Source organism: Ochotona princeps, chromosome 24, assembly GCF_030435755.1.
Source record: "Ochotona princeps isolate mOchPri1 chromosome 24, mOchPri1.hap1, whole genome shotgun sequence".
Lineage (NCBI taxonomy): Eukaryota > Metazoa > Chordata > Mammalia > Lagomorpha > Ochotonidae > Ochotona > Ochotona princeps.
Window position 1 is genome coordinate 7841525 of NC_080855.1, and position 21349 is coordinate 7862873.

Genomic DNA, 21349 nt, shown 5'->3' on the forward strand with positions numbered 1-21349 from the left:
CCGGCAGGAACGGAGCATGTGGTGGACAAGGATGGGCAGTGCCTAGAGCAGGTCTAAGTGCACCACACGGTCAGGCTGAGAGGGAGCCTCCCTGGCCTCACCTGGCTTACGGAAGCAGCGCCTGGAAGACAGCGATGACAGGGTCCTCATGGGTGGTCACCACCAGCACACTGCGAAACTTGTCGAAGAGCATGAGCAGCTGGGAGCGCCGTGTGTTCTCATGGTACATGATCTCCTCCAGGTGGTGCCGCCCACGGAAGTAGTGCAGGAGCCTGCCAGGCGGGGCCGTGTGGGCTGGGGGCTGGGCGTAGCTCCCCAGTGGGCAGGCAGTGGGGGAGGGACTGCTATGGCATGGGAACCCAGGGGCTCTGGATGCTGCGGGGAGGCCTCCAGCTGAAGCTGTGTGAAGTTGTCTGGAAGGTTCTCTTGGAGGTTAGTTCCCACAAGGGTTAACCTGGTTACCAGGCCTCAACCACTTGCAGCCGCCCTGACAGTGGGGTTTATTGAGGCGTCCCAGGGCTGAACCCCAAGGGGCAGAATCTGATGAAACCCTCGTGCTGCCTCTGAGGGAGCAGATCCCGGGGAGCACCGGTACCCCCAAGTCTGACACACGGGCTGTCCTGCACACCTACAGGGATACCTGGGGACCCTCGGACCTGACACGCGGGCAGCCCTGCATGCCTACGGAGACCCCCGGCTCTGACATACAGGCTGCCCTGCGTTGGTGCTTGTGGGCTGGAGATGCCTGCCACTTAGTTGTCAAGGGTTAGGTTTGCTAGAGGTCAGCCTGGTCCCACCTGGCAAACATGCGGAGGTCCTCAGGGTTCTGGGCCGCAGGCACGCTGAGGATGGCCACCCGCTCATGCTCCGACAGGCTGGCCAGCAGGTTCTCCGTCACCCTCTTGTTCAGCGGCGAGTCCCCACTAGGGAGCAGCTCTGCACTGGAGTTGTCCATGCTGGGACTGGTGAGGGTCATGTCGTCACTGCTGGCTGTGGGTGAGCAAGTCAGCTGAACACAGCACCAGCAGTGCACAGCCAGTAGCCATATGGGTGCCTCAGCTATGGCCACTGCAATCGTTGGGAACGCGCTGTCCTCTCTGAGCTGCCCTGAGCAGTGTCTGCCATGGGAGCAGCCTTGCTAACCCTGCACCCCACTGGGGGGGGTGGGCACGGCTCCCTGGACAGGTGGGGGTCTAAGCCCAGCCCTCTGGGAGGGCTCAGAGCCTTTTCTAGTTGCACATGCCACAGCCACTTGCAGGAGGTGATGGGGCAGAGAATCCAAGCCGGTGACAGGTGGGCTGGACAAGCCTCCTCCTCGCAGCTGTGCCAGGCAGACAGGAGGTGCCCGTCACTCCCAGCAGGGCCACACCAGGCCTCCCCCACCCTGCTCTGAGGTGCGTGGGGGTAGGGCTCCTACTTGGAGAGCCGAAGCTCAGGGCATTGGGTGTGCTGAGGCTGCGGCCGCCCACCCGGGCCGTGAAGGGCATGTCGTCTTCTCGTGGGCGGGGCTCATCCTCGCTGGGGGAGGCCATCAGGCAGACGTAGGTGTGCAGCTGGATAAGCAGCCGATGCTGCAGCATCCACACCACCATCTGGATGAGCTGGGTCTGCAGGCCAAGCCAGGGACCAGTGGGACAAGGCCCATAGGTGGTCCCCCGTAAGCCATCCCCCTCAGCCATTCCCCAGGGTGTGGGGTAGGGCCAAGCCAGGGACCAGTGGGACAAAGCTCGTGGGTGGCACCCCTTGGCCATCCCCCAGAGTGCAGGGCAGGACCAAGCTGGAGACCAGGCCGATGGTCGTCCCTTGGAACACATAGCCCCAGTGTGTCCCCAGGTCCTGAGCCCCAGGCAGGCTGTCAAGGGGCAGGAGAGCTCCAGGAGCACACCTGCAACCCTTATGCCTCCACGGGTTGCCAGAGCAGCAACGGCTCTGCCTCCCTGACCATCAGCCACAGGGTTCTGCATTGGACCTGGCCAGCAAAGCCAGTCAGTTCAGGAAGGGGGAGTGGGCAGACATGGCCCTGGGAGCAGGAGCCTATCCTTGGGCCCACCTGGAACCTGTGCTTCCAGAAGCTGGGGTAGGACCTGCTGCGTGGGTGAGGGGCAGTCCTCCATTACCAGAGGCACAGCTAGACCAGGCTTACTGGGTGTGCCCCGGAGCAGGGACCCAGCACCCTGCCCAAATTAGGGCCGGTGCTGGACCAGGTACTTGGTGTGCAGATGGCAGCTGCAGGAGGGTCCATCGGAGCCCGCTGACCCAGAAATGCATATGCACACTGTGACCCTGACATCACCCCCCTGGTGCTGCAGGAATGGCGCTGGGCCTCGCCAGACACAGAGGACCCACTCTGTCAGCCAGACCACGGAAGGGAGGGGCAGACGCAGCCTGGCAGGACTGGAATGCTTCCCGGGAACCCGGGGCTCTTTCCCTCTCATCCAGGGAGTGGGACCAGCAACTCAGGCACAGCTAGGGAAGGGAGAGGGTCTGATTTTAGCAGCTGGTTATGCGCAAGAGACCTGGCAGGACTGGAGAACACCCAGCCTGCAGCCAGTAACTGATCTAGCCATGTTCAACGCCTAGGCGCTCAGCAAACGGGAAGAGAGGGGTCCCACAGCCCTCACTACCGCCTTGGCATGAGACTATCAGTGGTGACTTCTGCCCCAGGCTTGCCAGTTCACCCCCCAGCTCTAACGAGGGTACCTCCAGACAAGAAGAGAGGACCCATGACCCAGGACAGTCCTGGAGTCATGACCGGCCAGGCCCAGAGGACTCTCAGCCACGCTGCATCACCTACCCAAGGGCCACCTACGAGAGGGCGCCACAGACCAGTAAATGGCAAAGGGCCTGCAGGTGTCCTTTGGGTCAAAGTGGGTCGTTGGGTTGGTGCTTGAGCCAGCATGCACCACCACAGCCTGCTCACAGGCCTTCTGCTCACCTCCTGCACAGGGGGGGCCAAGGGGTTCCTAAATTCTGACAAGGAGACAGGCAAGGAGAACTTGGAGAGGATGGACGGCAGGTCATGAGCTGGGAACTGACAGGAGAACTGCTCGGCCAGCGAGGAGTACCTGTGGGAGGGGGCTGTGAGTGTGGCTGAGGCCTTGTGGTCAAGGGGGGTGGGGACACCCCAGTACTGCACAGGCCTGAAGGGGAGGGTCGGGGTAGTTTCCCTCCAGGGCTGTCAGAAGCCACAGCACATGCTACCCTGCACCCTCTCATCCTCAGGTGCCCCAGTTGTGGGTTCTGGGGCCAAGTACTAGAAGACCCACTTCTACCCCATAGGTGGGAGGACGTTCCAACACCAGCAAGGCAGAGCAGTACACAGCCAGACTAGGGCCCGGAGAGGAGCCGTTGGGGTGGGGAAGGAGCCTCCGTATGGGCAGCGCCCAGCAGGCCAGGCACTCACAGACACACGCTGGCGTTGGGGGAGAGCATGTACACATTGTTCTCACACAGCGGATAGATGATGATGGCCTTGCCCCAGTACACCAGGTGAGCCGCAAGCTGGAACACCTATGGCCGAGGAGAGCCGGTCAGATGCTCTCAGCACGGAGTGTACAGCCAGGCCCCCACAACCTATGCCCCGACTGGGGCCACACCTTCCCCCTCCCACCAGGCCTGGGAGCATGGCCTGCCAGACACCACAGCTTCCAGTAGGACTGATGCTGTCCTGGGGCTAAGGCCCCAGACATGAAGGCATCTGGAGTGCTGTGAGTCAGGCACTCGCCCACTCACCAGAGTCCATCACCCTAAGGCACCAAGTCATTTGCCCCAATGTGCCACTGTCCTCCACAGGTCCTCAGATGCCAGGAATCGTTCCCAGGGGACCCTTGGGGTACCCCACGCCCCAGGGGGCCAGGTCCCAGAGCACAGGGGCCAGAACCACAGGAGAGCCTCAGGAGGTTGCACAGGTCACCTCCCCCTGCCCCCTGGGGACATGGCAGCCACCAGGGTGCATTTGCCACCTCAACACTCAGAGGGTACAAGGTTGTGAATACAGCCCTGCCAAGGGTAGGGGTGCCTGGTGGGCATGACCCAGAAATGCACTTCTGGGACGGGGATCATGGGCACTTTTCCTGCACCCTGAACTAAGAAACAGTATCTAAATGTTCCCACATTTGGTCCTCTTGGCTGAGTTGGAACATAAGGGACATGCAACTGCCTGGTCCAGCAGCACCACCCTGGTCCCCTCGGGAGGTCAGTGCAGCGGGGAGCCAGGCTTCGTCCAGCATTAAGTTCAGCAGGGAGGCCGCATGGAAGCCAACAGCCTTCTCACCAGGCTAGACTGGGATGCATGGGGACACCAAAGCGACATTAGTGGGCACCAAGGCTAGAGTGAGGCGTGTGGCAGCACAGAGGGCCACAGCCACTGCCCAGGGTGGTGCTAGGCTGCGGGCCGCACATGGGAGTCCTCACTGCATGTGCAGTCCAAGGGGCAGTCTGCCCAGTGCTATTCCCAGGACAGATAAAGGAACAGGAACAGAGGAAGAGATGCTTTGGGGCGGCCTGGGCGGGACCCAGTTCCCTGAACTGGGCCTCTGCTGCCCCTGGTGGCTCGTGGATCACTAGCCATCACAGGGACAAGGCTGCAGGGTCAGGAGCCCCTGTTCCTGGCCCCCATGCTTCCTGCCTGTGGTGAGGCTGGGGGCCCTGCATCTGACCAGCCCACAGGTAGAAAGGCATTGGCATGAGACGGCACAGCTGCCACAGGCATACCCAGTGTGTGAGGCTACCGGCCAAACTGGTCTGTGTAAGAGCTTCCGGCCCCCACAAGCTGGTCTCCTGGCCTGGGCAGTCCTTGGGGCTGTGGCCTGACGCTGGGGGCATCTTGTTTCCTGTCTCCTGCAGCCGACTCGACAAACCAGCCCCAAACCTCACACCAACCCAGGAGTTGCATAGGACCATGGCAGACTGTGCAGCTGCTCTCGGCTGCACTGGGTCCCGGGGTGTGACACACAAGGTGGCAGGCATCTCTGAAGCCCCAGAACCACCCTTTCGCTGTGGGCCCCTCCTTCCCAGCCATGAGGGCCCAGGGTCATACCTGCAGCAAAGCCAGGTCAGCGTCCTGGGCCAGCTGCTGCAAGTTCTTCACAGCAGACGTGGTCTTGATAACACGTACCAGGGCTGGGGAGCAGTCGACAGGGAGCTCTCCAAGCAGGGACTTCTCGTCACTGAGCAGCAGCAGGGCATGGTACGGGCTACAGAGAGAGTCACAAGTCTACCAGGCACACAGACAGCAGACCAACCTGTAGGTGTGTGCACACAGACAGGTGGGGCGTCCTGCAGGTGTGTGGGCACAGAAGGCAGGCCGACCTGCAGGTGTGTGGGCACAGATGTATAATGAGCCCCAGGGCAACCTGAAGGAGGAAGGTCATTAGCCCAGGGCTTGTGAGATGAGCATGGATGACAGCCATGTTTGGGGAACTGCCCAAGGCTGAGGCGTGACTCAGCAGCAAGAACAGGGAATTTCCAGAACCAGCATGGCAGAAGAGCCTCTGGGGAGTGTGTAGGGCTGGGCACTCACCGGATGGCCTTGAGGCTGCGCTCTATGGCCTCGGGGGGGATGAGGCTGGACGCAGCATAGTGGATCTTGTGGGGCAAACAGAAGCTCACCTCCAGCCAGCTGTTGATGTGGAGCCGCACCACGCCAGAGGTGCACAGGCTGCAGAGAGAGGGTGCTGTTAGCGCAGCTGCCCCTGCCCGGCCCCATAGGACTGGTGCAAGGACTGTCTGTGTCCTGGCATTCATCCATGCCCAGCACACATCCCTGTGAAGAGGCTTACTCTGCACACCTGCATACAGGTGCGAAGGCAGTGAGACATGACACCCCACAGATGCCAGGAGGGCCCTGAGGGCAATGTGTGTGGTCCACCCATCCCAGGCCCCTGAAGAAAAGCACTTCTTGGCTGTTCCCTCACGGATTCAGGTCCAGATTCTAAGGCAAGAAGTTTCGATATCTCAGTCACACAATCCCTAAGTGGCACGGCACTGGTTCATCCAGCAGTGCCATCTGCCGGCTCTGCCTAGATCTGCCTTCACACCAAACCCCAGATTGTAGACGCTGAGGCTCAGGTCCACCAGGTGGCGCTGGGTGGCCCACATCTTACCTGCTCCCCACTCCCCCATACCAGTGTGCTGTGCAGGCACCTCTTCCAGCTTCTAGCACATCCCCCACCTGGACAGCAGCCAAGGCTACCTCTCTTTTTTGTTGCTGTTGTTTCTTCTTCTTTAAAAAAAAAATTGTTTGGGGCTGGCCCTCAATATGGGTCTTGGTTCAAGTCCCAGCAGTTCCATTTCTGATCCAGCTCCTTGCCTATGGCCTGGGAAAGCAGCAGAAGATGGCCCAAAGCCTTAGACCCTGTACCCACATGGGAGACCAGGAAAAAGCTCCTGGCTCCTGGCTTTAGATCAGCTCAGCTCCAGCCACTGTGGCCATGTGGGACGTGAACGAGCAAATGGAAGATCTTTCTGTGTTTCCTCTCTGTAACTCTGCCTTTCAAAACAAAACAAAAAGGCTCATTGATTTACTTGAAAGAGATCTTCCATTTATTGCCTCACTCCCCAAATGGCTGTTACAGCCAGGGTTAGACCAGGCCAAAGCCAGGACCTCCGTCTGGGTCTCCCACATGTGTGGACAGGGACCCTGGCGCTTGGGATATACGCCACTGCATGTTTATTTTTATTTTACAATTTTTTAAGATTTGTTTTTCTTGGAAAGTCAGACAGTCAGATCTACAGAGAAAGATCTTCTATCCACTGGTTCACTCTCCAAGTGGCTGCAATGGCCAGAACTGAGCCAATCTGAAGCCAGGATCCAGGAGCTTCTGGGTCTTCCATGTGGGTGCAGGGTCCCAAAGCTTTGGGCCTCGACTACTTTCCCAGGCCACAGGCTGAGAGCTGGAAGGGAAGTGGAATAGCTGGGATATGAACCGGTGCCCGTATGGGATTCTACCACATGCAAGACAAAGGCTTTAGCCACTAGGCTACTGTGCAAGACCTTGTTGTTTTTTAAGACTTATTTGTTTGATTTACAGAGTGAAGGAAAGACAAAGATCTTCCATGTGCTGGGTCACTCCCCAACTCCCCAACTCCCCAACTGGCCACAGCAGCTAGAGAGCCGGGAGCTTCTTCCAGATCTCCCTCACGGGTGTAAGGTCCCAAGGCTTTGGTCCACCCTCCTCTGCTTTCCCAGGCCACAAGCAAGGAACTGGATGGGAAGGGGAGCAGCTGGGACACTAACGGGTGCCCATATGGAATGCTGGCACATGCAAGTGTTTGCAGAATCAGCCAATTGAGCCACCACACCAGCCCCCCTGCAACTGCCTGCTCCAGGGTGTTAGAAGGTAGCTCAATCAGAAGTGGCACAGCTGGGACACAAACTTTTGCCCACATGGGATACTTGTGCCCTTGGTGATGGGTTAACCTGCCACACCACAACACCATCCCATCTTTGCCTTTGAAATCAATAAAATTACAAAAGAAAAGAAAAAGACAAGGCAAGCCCCTGGTGGGAAGCCCCTCACCCCACATCACAGTGCTGAGTCTGTGTCCTAGTCTGCCTTGGATTCTCGCTCCTGCTGAGCATCACAACCCAGTGAGTCAGTTCCTGACACCACCTGCTCCTGACTGCTGTGGGCACTTGGGAAATAAGGCAGAGAACTAGGACATCTCGCTGTCACAGGAAATAAAAAACTGTTTAAAAGTTCACATTTTCTTCACACCTCAACTTATGAAAAAGAAAAGGAAGGAAAACAGCCTGGAGGCCCAGCACGCCCTCCCAGGTCACCCAGCCTCCACACAGCTCACACTGCAGCGCCTGCAGTCGGAGATAGCTCCCACCCCGCCCTCCCAGGCGATCCAGGCTCCACACAGCTCACACTACTGCGCCTGCAGCCTGAGATAGCTCCCCCTCCAGCTCCCCACCCCCAGCTCAGCCCCCTGACATGACTGCAAGGGCAGTGGCGGCTCCCACCCTTATCTCCCCCATGCACCTGCTTCCCGGTTCCTGAGAAAGCTGGGAACAGGGACTTCCCTTTCTGCACTCTTCAGTGGTCTTCTCCTTCCTGGGATGGAGACCTGTGTCCTGTGCACCCAAGTCCTCCCTATGTTGCAGACACTGGTGCTGGTATGCACACGGGGTAGCACCTCAGTGGACACTCAGCAGCAGCCGAGCCTGAGCCTGGCATGCCTTGTGAAACTCAGAGTCATGTCCTGTCCACACTGAGCGCAAGGGCTTGGCAGAAAGGGAACCATGTCCTTGCCCTCCTGGGCACACAGCCTGATGACCACAGGATAAGTGAGCAGCTGTCACCCATGGGCTCCCCGGAGGGACAAGCTGCCAGGACAGCTGGAGAGCTGCAGTAGCTTCTCGAGGCCTCACACCCTGGTCCACTCCTCAAATGGCCATACTGGCCAGAGCTGAGCTGGTTCAAAGCCAGGAGCCAGGAGCTTCTTCAAGCTCTCCCACATGGGTGCAGGGTCCAAGGCCTTGGGCCATCCTCTACTGCTTTCTCAAGTTACAAGCAGGGAACTGGATGGGAAGTGAAGCAGCCAGGACTTGAAATTGGACCCATGTGGGATGTTGGCACCACAGATAGAGGATTAGCATGCTACACAATGGTACCAGTTCCATCAAATATATATATGGTAGCAATGCAGAACATCTCCTTTGCTAAGTCTCACAACTGTGCTCTTTCAGTCTGAGACACCCTCTACTGAGGGCCAGCAGAAAGCCACGGGCACACACTTGTGCTCTGTGCCACTTAGCCAATAGGTACGTTCAGTGTCCCCCACTCAGCACAAAGTTGTGGCCTGTCACTCAGGGGCAGAGGTGAGCCAGACCCTCACGTCAACCATGGATTGGTGGGCAGAGAGGAGCCTGCAACCAGAGGCTCCTGGGGAGTGAAGGGGTGTGGGCGTGGGGCTGCCTAGCTTCATGCCAGAGCAGCCCAGCTCCCAGCATTCCTCGGCCAGGAAGCCGGGTGGGCTGGACCTCCAGCCTGGGAAGCACCATCCTGGGCTCAGGAAGCAAGCAAGTGCCAACAGCAGGAAACCTTTGCCCAAACCCCAGATTGCAGACACTGAAGCTCACATCCAGCAGGTGGCGCTGGCATGCCTCCTGTTGGAGCCACCCAGCATGCTCCCGACTTTCAGGGGACTCAAACCCAGCAAACCACCAGCCATTTCATTCAGAAATATGAATGGCATTGGCTTATTTCCCTGCTGGCTAATCCTAGTCAAGGCTGCAGGTCCTGGCTCAACAGGGCAACAATTTCTGACAGCCAACAGCTCAAGACAGGCGTGCAGTCACCTTCCCACAGAGAAAATGCCACTAGGATGCCATGAGGCATCAGCAAGGTTGCACCACAAAGACTGCAAAGTCCCGGCCGGGTCAGGCCTAAGGTGGCCCTTGAAGCAGGAGAGACAAGCAACCAAAGTGACCACTTGGCATGGTTCGCCAACCCCAGGGAGGCCGAGCAAGGGGACAGGAGCTGCCAGTGAAAAACTTCCCCCAGAACCACAGGCACACCGAGAAAAAAGGGGCAATGTGCTGGGCAGCACAGACTGCCTGAAGCAGCCAGAGCCACAGGGCATGAGTCCCTGCTGACTCACACAAAGGGCAGGCAAAGCACACACTGTCCCAAGGGACAGCAGGGCTGCCTGCACCAAGGACACTGATCTTCAGACTGCATGTATATGGGACCTTTCAAAAAGTGAAGTTAAAATGACCAAAGTAGGGCCCGGCGCGATAGTGTAGTGGTTAAGGTCCTCGCCTTGAATGCTCCAGGATCCCATATGGGCACGGGTTCTAATCCCAGCGGCCCCACTTCCCATCTAGCTCCCTGCTTGAGGCCTGGGAAAGCAGTTGAGGATGGCCCAAAGCCTTGGGACCCTGCACCCGCGTGGGAGACCTGGAAGAGCTCCTGGCTCCTGATTGGCTCAGCTCCAGCCATTGTGGTCACTTGGGGAGTGAACCATCGGATGGAAGATCTTCCTCTCTGTCTCTTCTCCTCTCTGTTATCTGCCTTACCAATAAAAATAAATACATCTCTTTTTTTAAGATTTATTTATTATTTTTATTACAAAGTCAGATATACAGAGAGGAGGAAAGACAGAAAGGAAGATATTCCATCCGATGATTCACTCCCCAAGTGAGCGCAACGGCCAGTGTGCGCCAATCCAAAGCCAGGAGCCAGGAACCTCTTCCAGGTCTCCCAAGCGGGTGCAGGGTCCCAGGGCTTTGGGCCGTCCTCGACTGCTTTCCCAGGCCACAAGCAGGGAGCTGGATGGGAAGTGGAGCTGCTGGGATTAGAACCGGCGCCCATATGGGATCCCGGGGCGTTCAAGGCGAGGACTTCAGCTGCTAGGCCACGCTGCCGCCGGGCCCAATAAATACATCTTTAAAAAAAAATAACTGAAGTAAATTACCAAAATGCTAAAGTGATCACAGGGATGTGTTTCCCTTCTTCCTTCACACTCGGAAAAATTCCCCAGATACCTCATGAGCAAGCAGTGTGGGGAAATGCATAGCCATGTGTGTGCATGCTGGTGCCCCCAGGCCAGGCCTCCCTGCAGCTGGAGCCCCCAGGCCAGGCCTCCCTGCAGCTGGAGCCCCCAGGCCAGGCCTCCCTGCAGCTGGGAGTGCCCAGCGCCAGGCCTCCCTGCAGATGGAGCCCCCAGGCCAGGCCTCCCTGCAGCTGGGAGTGCCCAGGGCCAGGAGGGAGGCCTGGGAAGAGGTGCTGAACTGAAGGGATGGTGGAGAGCAAGTAGGCAGACAGCCAGGCCCATGCTGCTGAGTGCCTAGGAAAGGCTTCACCAGCTGCACCAGCTGCCAGCTGAGTGCCCCTCTCCAGGGCTTCAGAGGGCAGTGGGGCAAGCAGGCAGGCAAGCACGCAGGCAAGGCTGCTGAGGGGTGGGCAGTTAGCGGGGTGCAGCCCTGGCAGTCCACAGCTGGCGCTGGATCCAGGCTCCAGCCCAGCACCCAGATGGATGCCCCTTCTTGTCCATACTTGGCAGAGTTGGTGCAACTCAACTGTTGCCCAGACCTCAGCCTCTGCAGCATGGGCTGCTGAGCTGTGGCCTCTCCACGGGAGAGGAATGGATGACGCTCACCTAGCAGGCCATGAACCTGCCTGTGTGTCATTGCATGCCTCAGCCAAAGTCCACTAGACTTCCAGACACTGACTTCAGGGTCACTTTAAAACGACTCTGGAGATGTCCTTAGCATGCTAGAAATGGTCAGAGAGCCGCCCTGACCCACGCTCTCTCGCCAGGACCCACCCAGGAGCCCCTGAGACCCCAGACACTGTCCTACCTGTCGTAAGCCTCCTTCAGGTCCCGGGCCAGTTTGCACTTGGGCAGAATGTGACGGAACGGAGACGGGGGACTTTCACCTGCTGCAAGAACCACAATGCGGGATTTGGAGCTACAAGGCACAACATTTCTCAATACGTCTGCCCTAGGAAGAACTGTGAGGGCCTCTAAACCAGCAGCAGAAAGCCCCCTGCTGCCACTGGAACACAAATCATTCTCAGGGTGGGCCATCCACACCACCTATCAGAGGGGCTGCCTCCTGCTGGTGCCTCCTGGGTGATGGCTTGACTGGGTGGATCTCCACCATGCACACAGCAACCTATGTGCAATCCCAGGCCCCCACTTCCAGCATGGCCTACTCGTCTCAAGATGGAAGATCTCTCCCTCCCTCTCCCTCTCCCTCTCTCCTCTGTCACTCTGGCTTTCAAGTAGATGGAAACAAACATTTAAAAATGAGACTCAGGGGGCCTGGTGTAATAGCCTAGTGGCTAAAGTCCTTGCCTTGCTTGCACTGGGTTCTCATATAGGTGCTAGTTTGTATCCTGGCTGCTCCACTTCCCTTCCAGCTCCCTGCTTGTGGCCTGGGAAAGTAGCAGAGGACAGCCCTAAGCCATGAGACCCTGCACCCGTGTGGGAGACCCAGAAGACGCTCCCAGCTCACGACTTTACCATGGCCCAGTCCAGGCTGCTGTGGTCATCTGGGGAGTAAACCAGATCTGTCTTTTCTTGTCTCTCTCTCTCTGACTTAAAAACAAACCCAAGTGGGGCCTGGCGCAATGGCATAGTGGTTAAGGTCCTCGCCTTGAATGCTCCAGGATCCCATATGGGCACGGGTTCTAATCCCAGCGGCTCCACTTCCCATCCAGCTCCCTGCTTGAGGCCTGGGAAAGCAGTTGAGGATGGCCCAAAGCCTTGGGACCCTGTACCCGCGTGGGAGACCTGGAAGAGCTCCTGGCTCCTGATTGGCTCAGCTCCAGCCATTGTGGTCACTTGGGGAGTGAACCATCGGATGGAAGATCTTCCTCTCTGTCTCTCCTCCTCTCTGTTATCTGCCTTTCCAATAAAAATAAATAAATCTGTAAGAAAAAAACACCCAAGTGGCACTAGGAGGGTGTGCCCAGGGCCCCACCAGCCTGACACTCAGCTGTGCCCCTCTTCCAGCTCTTGTGCCAGACCTGTGTGCCCTGTGGGCTGCTGGGACGCCATTACCAGGGCCCAGGTCACCACCACGCCAGCTGCTCTGCTGTTCAAACAGGGAGGCCTGATCCAGCCCAGCCCCACTTACCGTCTGCCACAGTGGACACCTCATCCTGCAGCGCCAGGATCAGCCTGGCCTCCCTCGTGAGGTACTGGCAACGGCGCTCCTCGTGCTGCAGCACCGTAGCAATGCGCCGGGACAGATTGTGCAGACAGTCGATCACTGACGGGTCAGCATTAGCCTGCAGCAGAGAGCATGCCGAGACCCATGTACACACAGCAACGCGTGTCTGGCTCAGCTGCTGCAGACGGCACATGGGATGCCAGATTCCCTGCAACCTCAGCTCCTGCTAGAGCAAGCCCTGGGAGGCAACCATTGTCTCTAAGTACCATGTTCCATTACCCATAAGGGAGACCAGACTGAGTTTCAGACTTCCGGTTTTGGTGTGGGCACGGGGAGGGATCTCTCTAGTCTGTCAGTCTCTGTTGCTGTGCCGTCTAAATGATTAATAATCAAGTTTAAAGAGTAGGCAGCTACTGTTTAAAAAGAAGGCAGGCACACAGGCCACAAGTGGTTGTGCAGTTTCAAAGGAGGTCACATGTGTGCACAGCAAAACTCCAGCTATGAGAAACTGCCGCTCTTCAAGGCCTCGCCGCTGAGGACCTGGCTTCTGGTCTCCTCAGTCCACCAGCAGTAAAGCCAGCTGCCAGGACCCTCACAATCCCTGCAGGATGGGCCCAGGAGGTGCCATGGTGGGGGACACGCCAGAACTATCAGAGAGCTGACAGGGCTCAGGGAGCCTGAGAGATGCTGCACTTCATATGGACGGGAGGTCTGTGGGGGTCCTAGAAAACCAAGCAGCAGCAGCCTCAGACAGCCAGCTGATGCGTTCCACAAGGGACAGGTGCAGAGGCAAGGTGTGCTTGAGGGACCTGGAGGGGCCTGAAGCCACAGGCCAGCAAACCTCCTCCCCAACTGGAGATCACGTGTGGACTTGGGGCAGAGCCGTGCAGGGCTGATGAGGCCCTCCCTGTGCGGGACAGACCTGAGCAAAGGAAATGAGTTAGACTTGAACATGCTCCTGAGGGAGGCACCAGGGCAAAGCCAGCAGAAGTGCGTGTGGTTACTCTGGTTCCAAGTGGGAGTTCAGCAACAACATGTCACAGTGTCAGGGCAGCTCCAAGCACTTTCTGAACTTTGGGCTGCGAAGCTCTGGAGCAGAAAGACCCTGTTAACAAGAGAAGCCTGCAGCTCCAGGCCTAGAACCCGTCCATCTGGCCCAGGGCAGCCAGGGAGCTGGCCCTCAGGAACCAGCAGGTCCTTCACCCAGGCCATGAGTGGAGTGTGCAGCTGCAGAGACTCTGGGAGCTGATAATTGCACCAACCATGACTCAGAGCTTTTGGAAGCCAAGAGGGTGCTGACTCACCCTCAGGGGCAGAGGGCAAATGGTGCAGCTGATACCCTCCTGCTTATCTGAACAGAATGCAGGCCTGGGGGGTGGAGCACATTATGCCCCTGGGACTGAAGCTTTCCTGTTCTCTCAGCAGATGCAGTGGTCACTCACGCGCGGATCCTGGGTGAGCTGCATAGCAAGCTCTGCCACCAGTGCCCTGCAGCTGAAGATACACCCTCCACAGGGTCCCTGGGACTGCAGGGCAGCTGGCAGGACACCTACAAACTATACAGTGAATTACTAATCATTATAAACAATTTATCACTTACTTGAAAGTCAGAGTTATATATATAGAGACAGGCACAGACAGAGAGGGAGAGAGAGCGAGAGAGAGCTCAAGTGGCCACAACAAGCAGGCCTGAGCCAGGCCAGAGTCAGTAGCCGGAAGCTCCATCCATGTTTTGTGCATCCTTGATGGGCCAGGAGCAGGGAGCTGCATGGGAAGTAGAGCAGCCAGAAGGTTCCTAATGTCCTATGCATCCTAGATATAAACCAGGACATAAAACACCACCTGCACTGCAGACAGCAGCAGTAGTACCTCAATGTCACAATACTGAGCCCCCAAACTACACATTTAGAAGAATCTGTGTAAAAATACTCCTGCCACCAAAGCAGAGAAGGACAATAATGGTGGACCTGGACCATTACTCTCAAGTGACCAAGCCACACTGCATCACCTGACCCTCCCAGGTGTATGTGCTGGTGCTGCCTCAGGCAAGGCCCACTTGCACAAGCAGGGTGTTCTGCAGCCTGCAGAGCACGACCCGGGGGTGGGGTGCGGGGGAGACAGACAGCAGCCTGCAGGGCACAGACCTGGTGTGGGTAGGGAGGGAGAAAGTAGCCTGCAGGGCACGGACCTGGTGTCTCTCCAAGGGGAGGCCACATGCTGCTATATGCAGGGCTTCCTGGGGGGAAGGAGGTGTTAGAGAGAGCCATGGTGGCTCAACGAGTTAATCCTCAACATACAGTGCTGGTGGCATCTGGTTCATGTCCAGCTTTTCCACTTCCTGTCCAGCTCCCTGCTTCAGGCCTGGGAAATTAGTGGAGGACAGTCTAAAGCCCTGGAGCCCCTGCACCCAAAAAGGAGACCTGGAAAAAGCTCCTGGCTTTGGATCACCTCAGCTCTGGCCATTGTAGCCATCTGAGGAGTGAACCAGCAGATGGGAGTACTTACCTGTCTCTTCTCTTTGTAAATCTGCCTCTCAAATAAAAATAAGTAAATCTTAAGAAAAAAAAGTGATGAGGGCCCCCACAAGAGTACCTAGTGAAACTCTCCGAGATGGCATCAAGCCCAGGGTGTCACCCCAAAACCTGACCCTTCAGGGAATACAGGAACAAACTGTCTACACAATGGACAGGTGACACGACAGAGCGAGGACCAGCTTGGTACTGGCAGAGCCGAGAAACACCACAGGTGGTAAGGGGCTGCACCCCAACCAGTGACTCAATGCCAGCCTGGACAGGGACCACAGCTGGTGAGTTGCCAATACCAGCTTGTTCCACCAGCACTGGCACACGTTTGAGGACCATACCTTCCAGAGCATGAGTCAGGAAGGCCTGTAAAGCCTATTGCCCTGCAATGTGGACAGACGGGACACAGGTGGAGCCGGGGGGCAAAGGTAATGACTGGGGACCTCAGAGCGCTGAGGCTCAACTATTCTCTTAGGTTATATGAAAAAATATACATTGAAAAACTTCTTCAAAAATGTTTGTAAGTGTGAAAGGCAGATAGAAAGAAGTGTTCTCCACCTGCTGAGCAATCCCCAAACACCTGCAATAGCCAGGGTTAGGCAAGGCCAGAGCCAGGAGCCTGAAACTCAATGCCAGCACCCCAAGTGGGGCCTTAGCCACTGCATTAAATACCTGATCCCCAAAACATGTGAAACTTAAAATAACTGCTGGAAAGAAGAAAAGCAGGGCCAACACTGAGGCACAATGGGTTAAGTCACCACCTGCGATGCCAGCATCCCATAAGGTCACCAGTTTGAGTCCTAGCTGCTTCATTTTCCATCCGGTTCCCTCTCAGTATCTAGGAAAGCAGTGGAGGATGGTCCAAGTCATTGGGCCTCTGACACCCTCGTGGGAGACCCAGCTGAAACTCCTGGCTTTGGTCCTCTAGCCCCAGACCCAGTCCTGCAGTTAACTGGGAATGAAATCCATCTCCTCCTGCTCCTCCCTCTCTGACTGCATCTGAAATGAACAAACTAATCTTTTTTTTAAAAAAAAGATTTATTTTATTTTATTACAAAGTCAGATATACAGAGAGGAGGAGAGACAGAGAGGAAGATCTTCCATCCGATGATTCACTCCCCAAGTGAGCAGCAACGGGCCGGTGTGCGCCAATCCAAGGCCGGGAACCAGGAACCTCTTCCGGGTCTCCCACGCGGGTGCAGGGTCCCAAAGCATTGGGCCGTCCTCGACTGCTTTCCCAGGCCACAAGCAGGGAGCTGGATGGGAAGTGGAGCTGCTGGGATTAGAACCGGCGCCCATATGGGATCCCGGCGCATTCAAGGCGAGGACTTTTAGCTGCTAGGCCACAGTGCCGGGCCCGAACAAACTAATCTTAAAAAATAAAAAGCAGCAGCAGCAGTTGGCTCTGGTCTGTTGTGGCCACTTGAGGAATGAAGCAGTAGATGAAAGATGTCCACGTCCCTCCCTGCCTCTTTATTATTCTACCTTTTAAATAAATACCTCTTCAAAAAAATAAAACAAAAATCTCTGCCCACCCTAGAGCTAACTGCACATGACTCAATTGCCCCTCCCCTCACCCCGCTCAGCAGCACAGCAGCCAAGGCCCTGGGTATCCCCGTGTCCTGTTACCTGGCCCGGTCACTATCCAGGCCCTGGCCTTCTCTCTCTCTCTCTCTCTCTCTCTCACACACACACACACACACACACACACACACACAGTGGAGCCACCACATTCTGTGATCATAAGATGTTTGGCTTGCTTGTCAGGGTGTCCACACCCCACAGTGGGCTCGGCTGCCCACTAATGCAGACCTGGGAAACAGTGGTGAAGACTCAGACCGCCAGACTCCTGCTGCCCGTGTGAGGAATATGGACTGAGTTCCTATGTCCAAGCTGCAGCCCTGGCTTGTTCTTCTGTGGTCAAACACAGGCACTCGGGGAATGAAACTAGACTGAGCCTTGTTTCTTCATGGGCCTGGCACTGTAGTGTAGATGCTAAAGCAGCCAGCCGCAGCACCAGCATCTCATATGGGTGTAGTCGGAGTCCCAGCTGCACCTGGGAAGGGCCCCCTGCACCCATGAGCCGAGAAGCTGCTCACAACATCTGGGAGAGGTGGAGCTGCTGCTCAGAGCCCATCCCGGGCCTGGCCAGGACTCACAGATGGACAGCATTCATCCTGGGTTTGCTAATTCACTTGCTGGTTCTCATTCACATTACATAAAAGCCCAAGGGTATGTAAGAATACAGACAGTAATGAGGTGCAACAGGAGGGTACAGCACCCCCAGAACCACAGGCCTCAGGAATGCTTCACCATCCCTGGGCAGTTGGAGACCAAGCTGTTCTCCACAACTGTTTGCATTCTGAGTCATTTCCAGGGAGCCTTGTGGTCTCCTCACCAAATCACCTTCCTGCAGTTCTGACCCAGGCTGAGCAGCACTTGACCCTTCAGGGCAGCCCTGAGACCTTGTCTCGGTCCTGCATGTCCACAACCAGCCAGTGTAGCGGTCACCAACACCCAGAATACAGAGGAGGATTCCAGCGGACTCCATTATCTGCCAGTCATACACACACCAATCCCAGGAATGTTAAGGTCCTTCCATGATATAGTCCAGCCCTTACTCAGGGCAACTGTTCTGGCTGATGGGGTTCACAGACATCATGACAAGTCAGGTTTAAGACAAAGCTGGGAACTGCCACAAGGAATAACCTCCCAGGGGGAGCCATCTGGCCCGAGAATGAAGCTCCTTGCATGCCCATCACAGCCCTCAAGGCTGAACCCAGCTGCCTGCCAACACAGAACATGAGAGTCCCTGCTCTAGGCTCCCACCCTAGCCCAGCCCTGCAGGCACTTGGGAAGTGAACCAGCAGATGCAGTCTCTTTCTGCCCTGCCCCTTTATCTGTCACTCTGCCTTTCAAATAAATAAACACACAAAATCTTAGAACAGACACATGCCTGTGGGAACACACAAAGTCCTCCTGGCTCTTGCCGCATGATGTCCCCTGCCAGTAAGAAGGCAGCACCAGGGCCTGGTGCAGTAACCTAGTGGCTAAAGTCCTCACCTTACATGCAAGGATCCCATATGGGTGGCAGTTTGAATCCCAGCTGCTCCACTTTCCATCCAGCTCCCTACTTGTGGCCTTGAAAAGCACTGGAGGATGGCCCAAGGCCTTGAGACCCTGCACCCATGCAGTAAACCTAGAGGAGCCTCAGGGCTCCTGGCTTTGGATCGCAGCTCAGGCCATTGCTGCCACTTGAGGAGTGAACCAGTGGGTAGAAGATCTTCCTCTGTCTCTCCTGCTTTCTGTGTATCTAACTTTGGAATGAAAACAAAATCAATCCTAAAAAAAAAAAAAAAAAAAAAAAAAAAAGAGGCAGCCCTTGACCTTGCACCTCCAGAGTAGAAGTCAAAAGAAATATCTTTTAGGGCCCGGTGTGATGGCTCAGTGGCTCAGTCACTCAGATCCCATATGGGCACCAGTTCATGTCCCAGCTGCTCCACTTCCCATCCTGCTCTCTGCTTGTGGCCAGGGAAATAAGTGGAGGATGACCCAAAGCCTTGGGCCCTGCACCCATGTGGGAGACTCAGATGAGGCTCTAGGCTCTTGGTTTCAAACTGGCTTAGCTCCAGCTGCTGTGGCTGCTTGGGGTGTGAAAGAGCAGACAGAACATCTTTCTCTGTCTCTCCTCTCTGTAAATCTGTCTTTCCAATAAAACTAAATAATATTTTAAAAAAAAAAAAACTTTTAAAAACAATGACTTCATTTTTAAAAACAGCCTATGCAGTTTTGATGAGGATATGTTCAATCTGAGGTAGATGAGGGACAGTGTAGACCCAGGGGAGCATGCTTTGGGCTTTTCTTGCAGGGTGGACACAGCTGCCACAGGGCCCAGAATTCCCCTCTCAGCAGGAATCCAAGAGCAACAAAGCATGCACGTGCCAGAACATCACACACTAACGCCCACAGAGGCACTGATTCTTAACTGTCCCAACTCAGAAACAGCTGCAGTGTCCATCCACACACAGGAAGTGACTGGACGTCACATGGAGATGCAGCGCTGACACGTGCACCCACAGGGTCAGACCTCGGCAGCGCACACTGCCTGACATTGTCTATGCCAGACAGGCAAGATCAGCCACAGTGACAGGCTGGAATACGAGAGAACAACCGTCAGCTGGATCGAGATGGTGGTGAGTGATGCAGAGAGACAGAAGACGGGAGGGATGGTGCTTGTGACCAGAGTAGATGTCACTCAGCTGTGCACCTGATGATGACCAACACCGTCTGAGTACACGGGGCCAGTCATGGGGGCCAGCACACGGGGTCAGTGTATGGGACCAGCGCACGGGGTCAGTGTATGGGACCAGTGTCATGGGCCTAGTACACAGGCTCCATCAGCCCCAGGGATGGTGGGAGCTGACTACGCAGCACACTCACTGACTCCGCCCAACTGCCTCAAACCCAAGCATGTCCATACTTACCTTCAGCGCAAACACCACATTAAAGAGAATCATGGTGGGGGCATCCCTCTTTGGGGATGGATCCGTCTTGGAAATCTGTAACAGAGGTAGGGGGATGACAGAGATCTGAGGAGGCCTGCGGCATGGACTCCCCACACCCAGTCACATATATACACACATACACAAACACACTCACACACATGTACAGACTCACACCCACACACACTCACACCTATACATGCATATACCCCACCTTATACATGTTCACGCTCACATTCACATACACAAAATATATACATGTACATGCTCACATGCATAAAATCACACACTCACAGTCACATGTTCACACATATACATGCTCTCACACACACTCATACACACATTCACACACGTGGCATCACAGCACCATCCAGCTTGGCAGAGGGGAGCTGACCATTTCCAGAGTAGACAGGCTATCAAGGGTTTACTGTGGCAGGGGGCCCAGACCCTCAGCCCAATTGCTGCCTGCCTGCATCCACCCCGGCTGTCAGCCACAGATGGCAGGTCCTAAGGACAACTCACAGACAATGTGACTCTCGTGTGAGGAAGTCAACAGAGGCCTGCACAGGCCCCAGGTGAGGAGGATGCTGGCCTCGCTCTAGAGCCAAGTCCCTCAGCTCTTAAAAGCACCAAAGCATTCAAAGGATGCATGTATGGTGGAAGGGACCCTAGGAACCCTTCAAAGCCAGCCAGCATCACCACCTGTCACTCAGGTTCCAGCCCTGCCCCATGACCTCCCTCTGCCCTGGAAGAGAAAGTTGTCTCTGGGCCCTATGCAGGTGGCCCAATCCCATGTGTCTCATGGTACCTTTCAGAATCTGAGTAACAACCCTCACTGACAGTGCCAATATAAGGCAATGGCAGGATCTGGGTGCCAGGGCCCTTGGTAGCCAACAGGACCTTGCTGATACTCCTCTTCAGTACTGACCCTCATGGAAGACCTGGATGAAGCTCCTGGCTTTTGGCTTCCACTGGATCTAGGCCCAGCCAATATGGCCATTTGGGAAGTGAACACGTGGAAGGAAAATCTTTCTTTCTCTGTCTCTGTCACTCTCTGTGTCTTAAAAAAAAAAAAAAAAAAAGGCTCAGCACAGTGGCCTAGCAGCTGAAGTCCTCTCCTTGAACGCGCCAGGATCCCATATGGGAACTGGTTCTAATCTCGGCAGCTCCACTTCCCATCCAACTCCCTGCTTGTAACCTGGGAAAGCAGTCGAGGATGGCCCAAAGCCTTGGGACCCTGCACCCGCGTGGGAGACCTGGAGGAAGTTCCTGGCTCCTGGCTTTGCATCGACGTAGCACCGGCCGTTGCACTCACTTGGGGGGTGAATTATTGGACGGAAGATCTTCCTCTCTGTTTCTCCTACTCTCTGTATATCTGACTTTGCAAGGAAAATTTTAAAATCTTAAAAAAAATTATTTTTATTGGAAAGGCAGATATACAGAGAGGAGGAGATAGGGAGGAAGATCTTCCATCTGCTGGCTCACTCCACAAGCAGCTGCAATGGCTAGGGGCTGATCTGATCCAAGGTCAGGGAACAGGAGCCTCCTCCAGCTCTCCCACATAGGCACAGGGTCCCAAAACTTTGGGCCATCCTCGACTGCTTTCCCAGGCCACAAGCAGGGAGCTGGATGGGAAGTGGAGCTGCCGGGATTAGAACTGGTGCCCACATGGGATCCCGGCACATACAAGATGA

General features: G+C 56.0%; 1 protein-coding gene across 2 annotated transcripts in view; it reads right to left on the reverse strand.

Moving 5' to 3' along the window:
* Positions 1–39: 39 nt before the first annotated feature.
* NPRL3 (NPR3 like, GATOR1 complex subunit) overlaps positions 40–21349 on the reverse strand; it is a 28101-nt gene continuing 6791 nt past the window's right edge. For both annotated transcript variants that reach the window (XM_004596583.3, XM_058680425.1), the window contains 10 exons: positions 19638–19712; positions 12596–12749; positions 11312–11393; positions 5522–5659; positions 5039–5195; positions 3404–3510; positions 2936–3065; positions 1418–1607; positions 798–990; positions 40–272 (listed from right to left, as the gene is read on the reverse strand). In XM_004596583.3, coding sequence (XP_004596640.2) covers positions 107–272; positions 798–990; positions 1418–1607; positions 2936–3065; positions 3404–3510; positions 5039–5195; positions 5522–5659; positions 11312–11393; positions 12596–12749; positions 19638–19712 — 1392 coding nt within the window. In that variant the 3' untranslated portion in view covers positions 40–106. The remainder of the gene's footprint in view (positions 273–797; positions 991–1417; positions 1608–2935; positions 3066–3403; positions 3511–5038; positions 5196–5521; positions 5660–11311; positions 11394–12595; positions 12750–19637; positions 19713–21349) is intronic.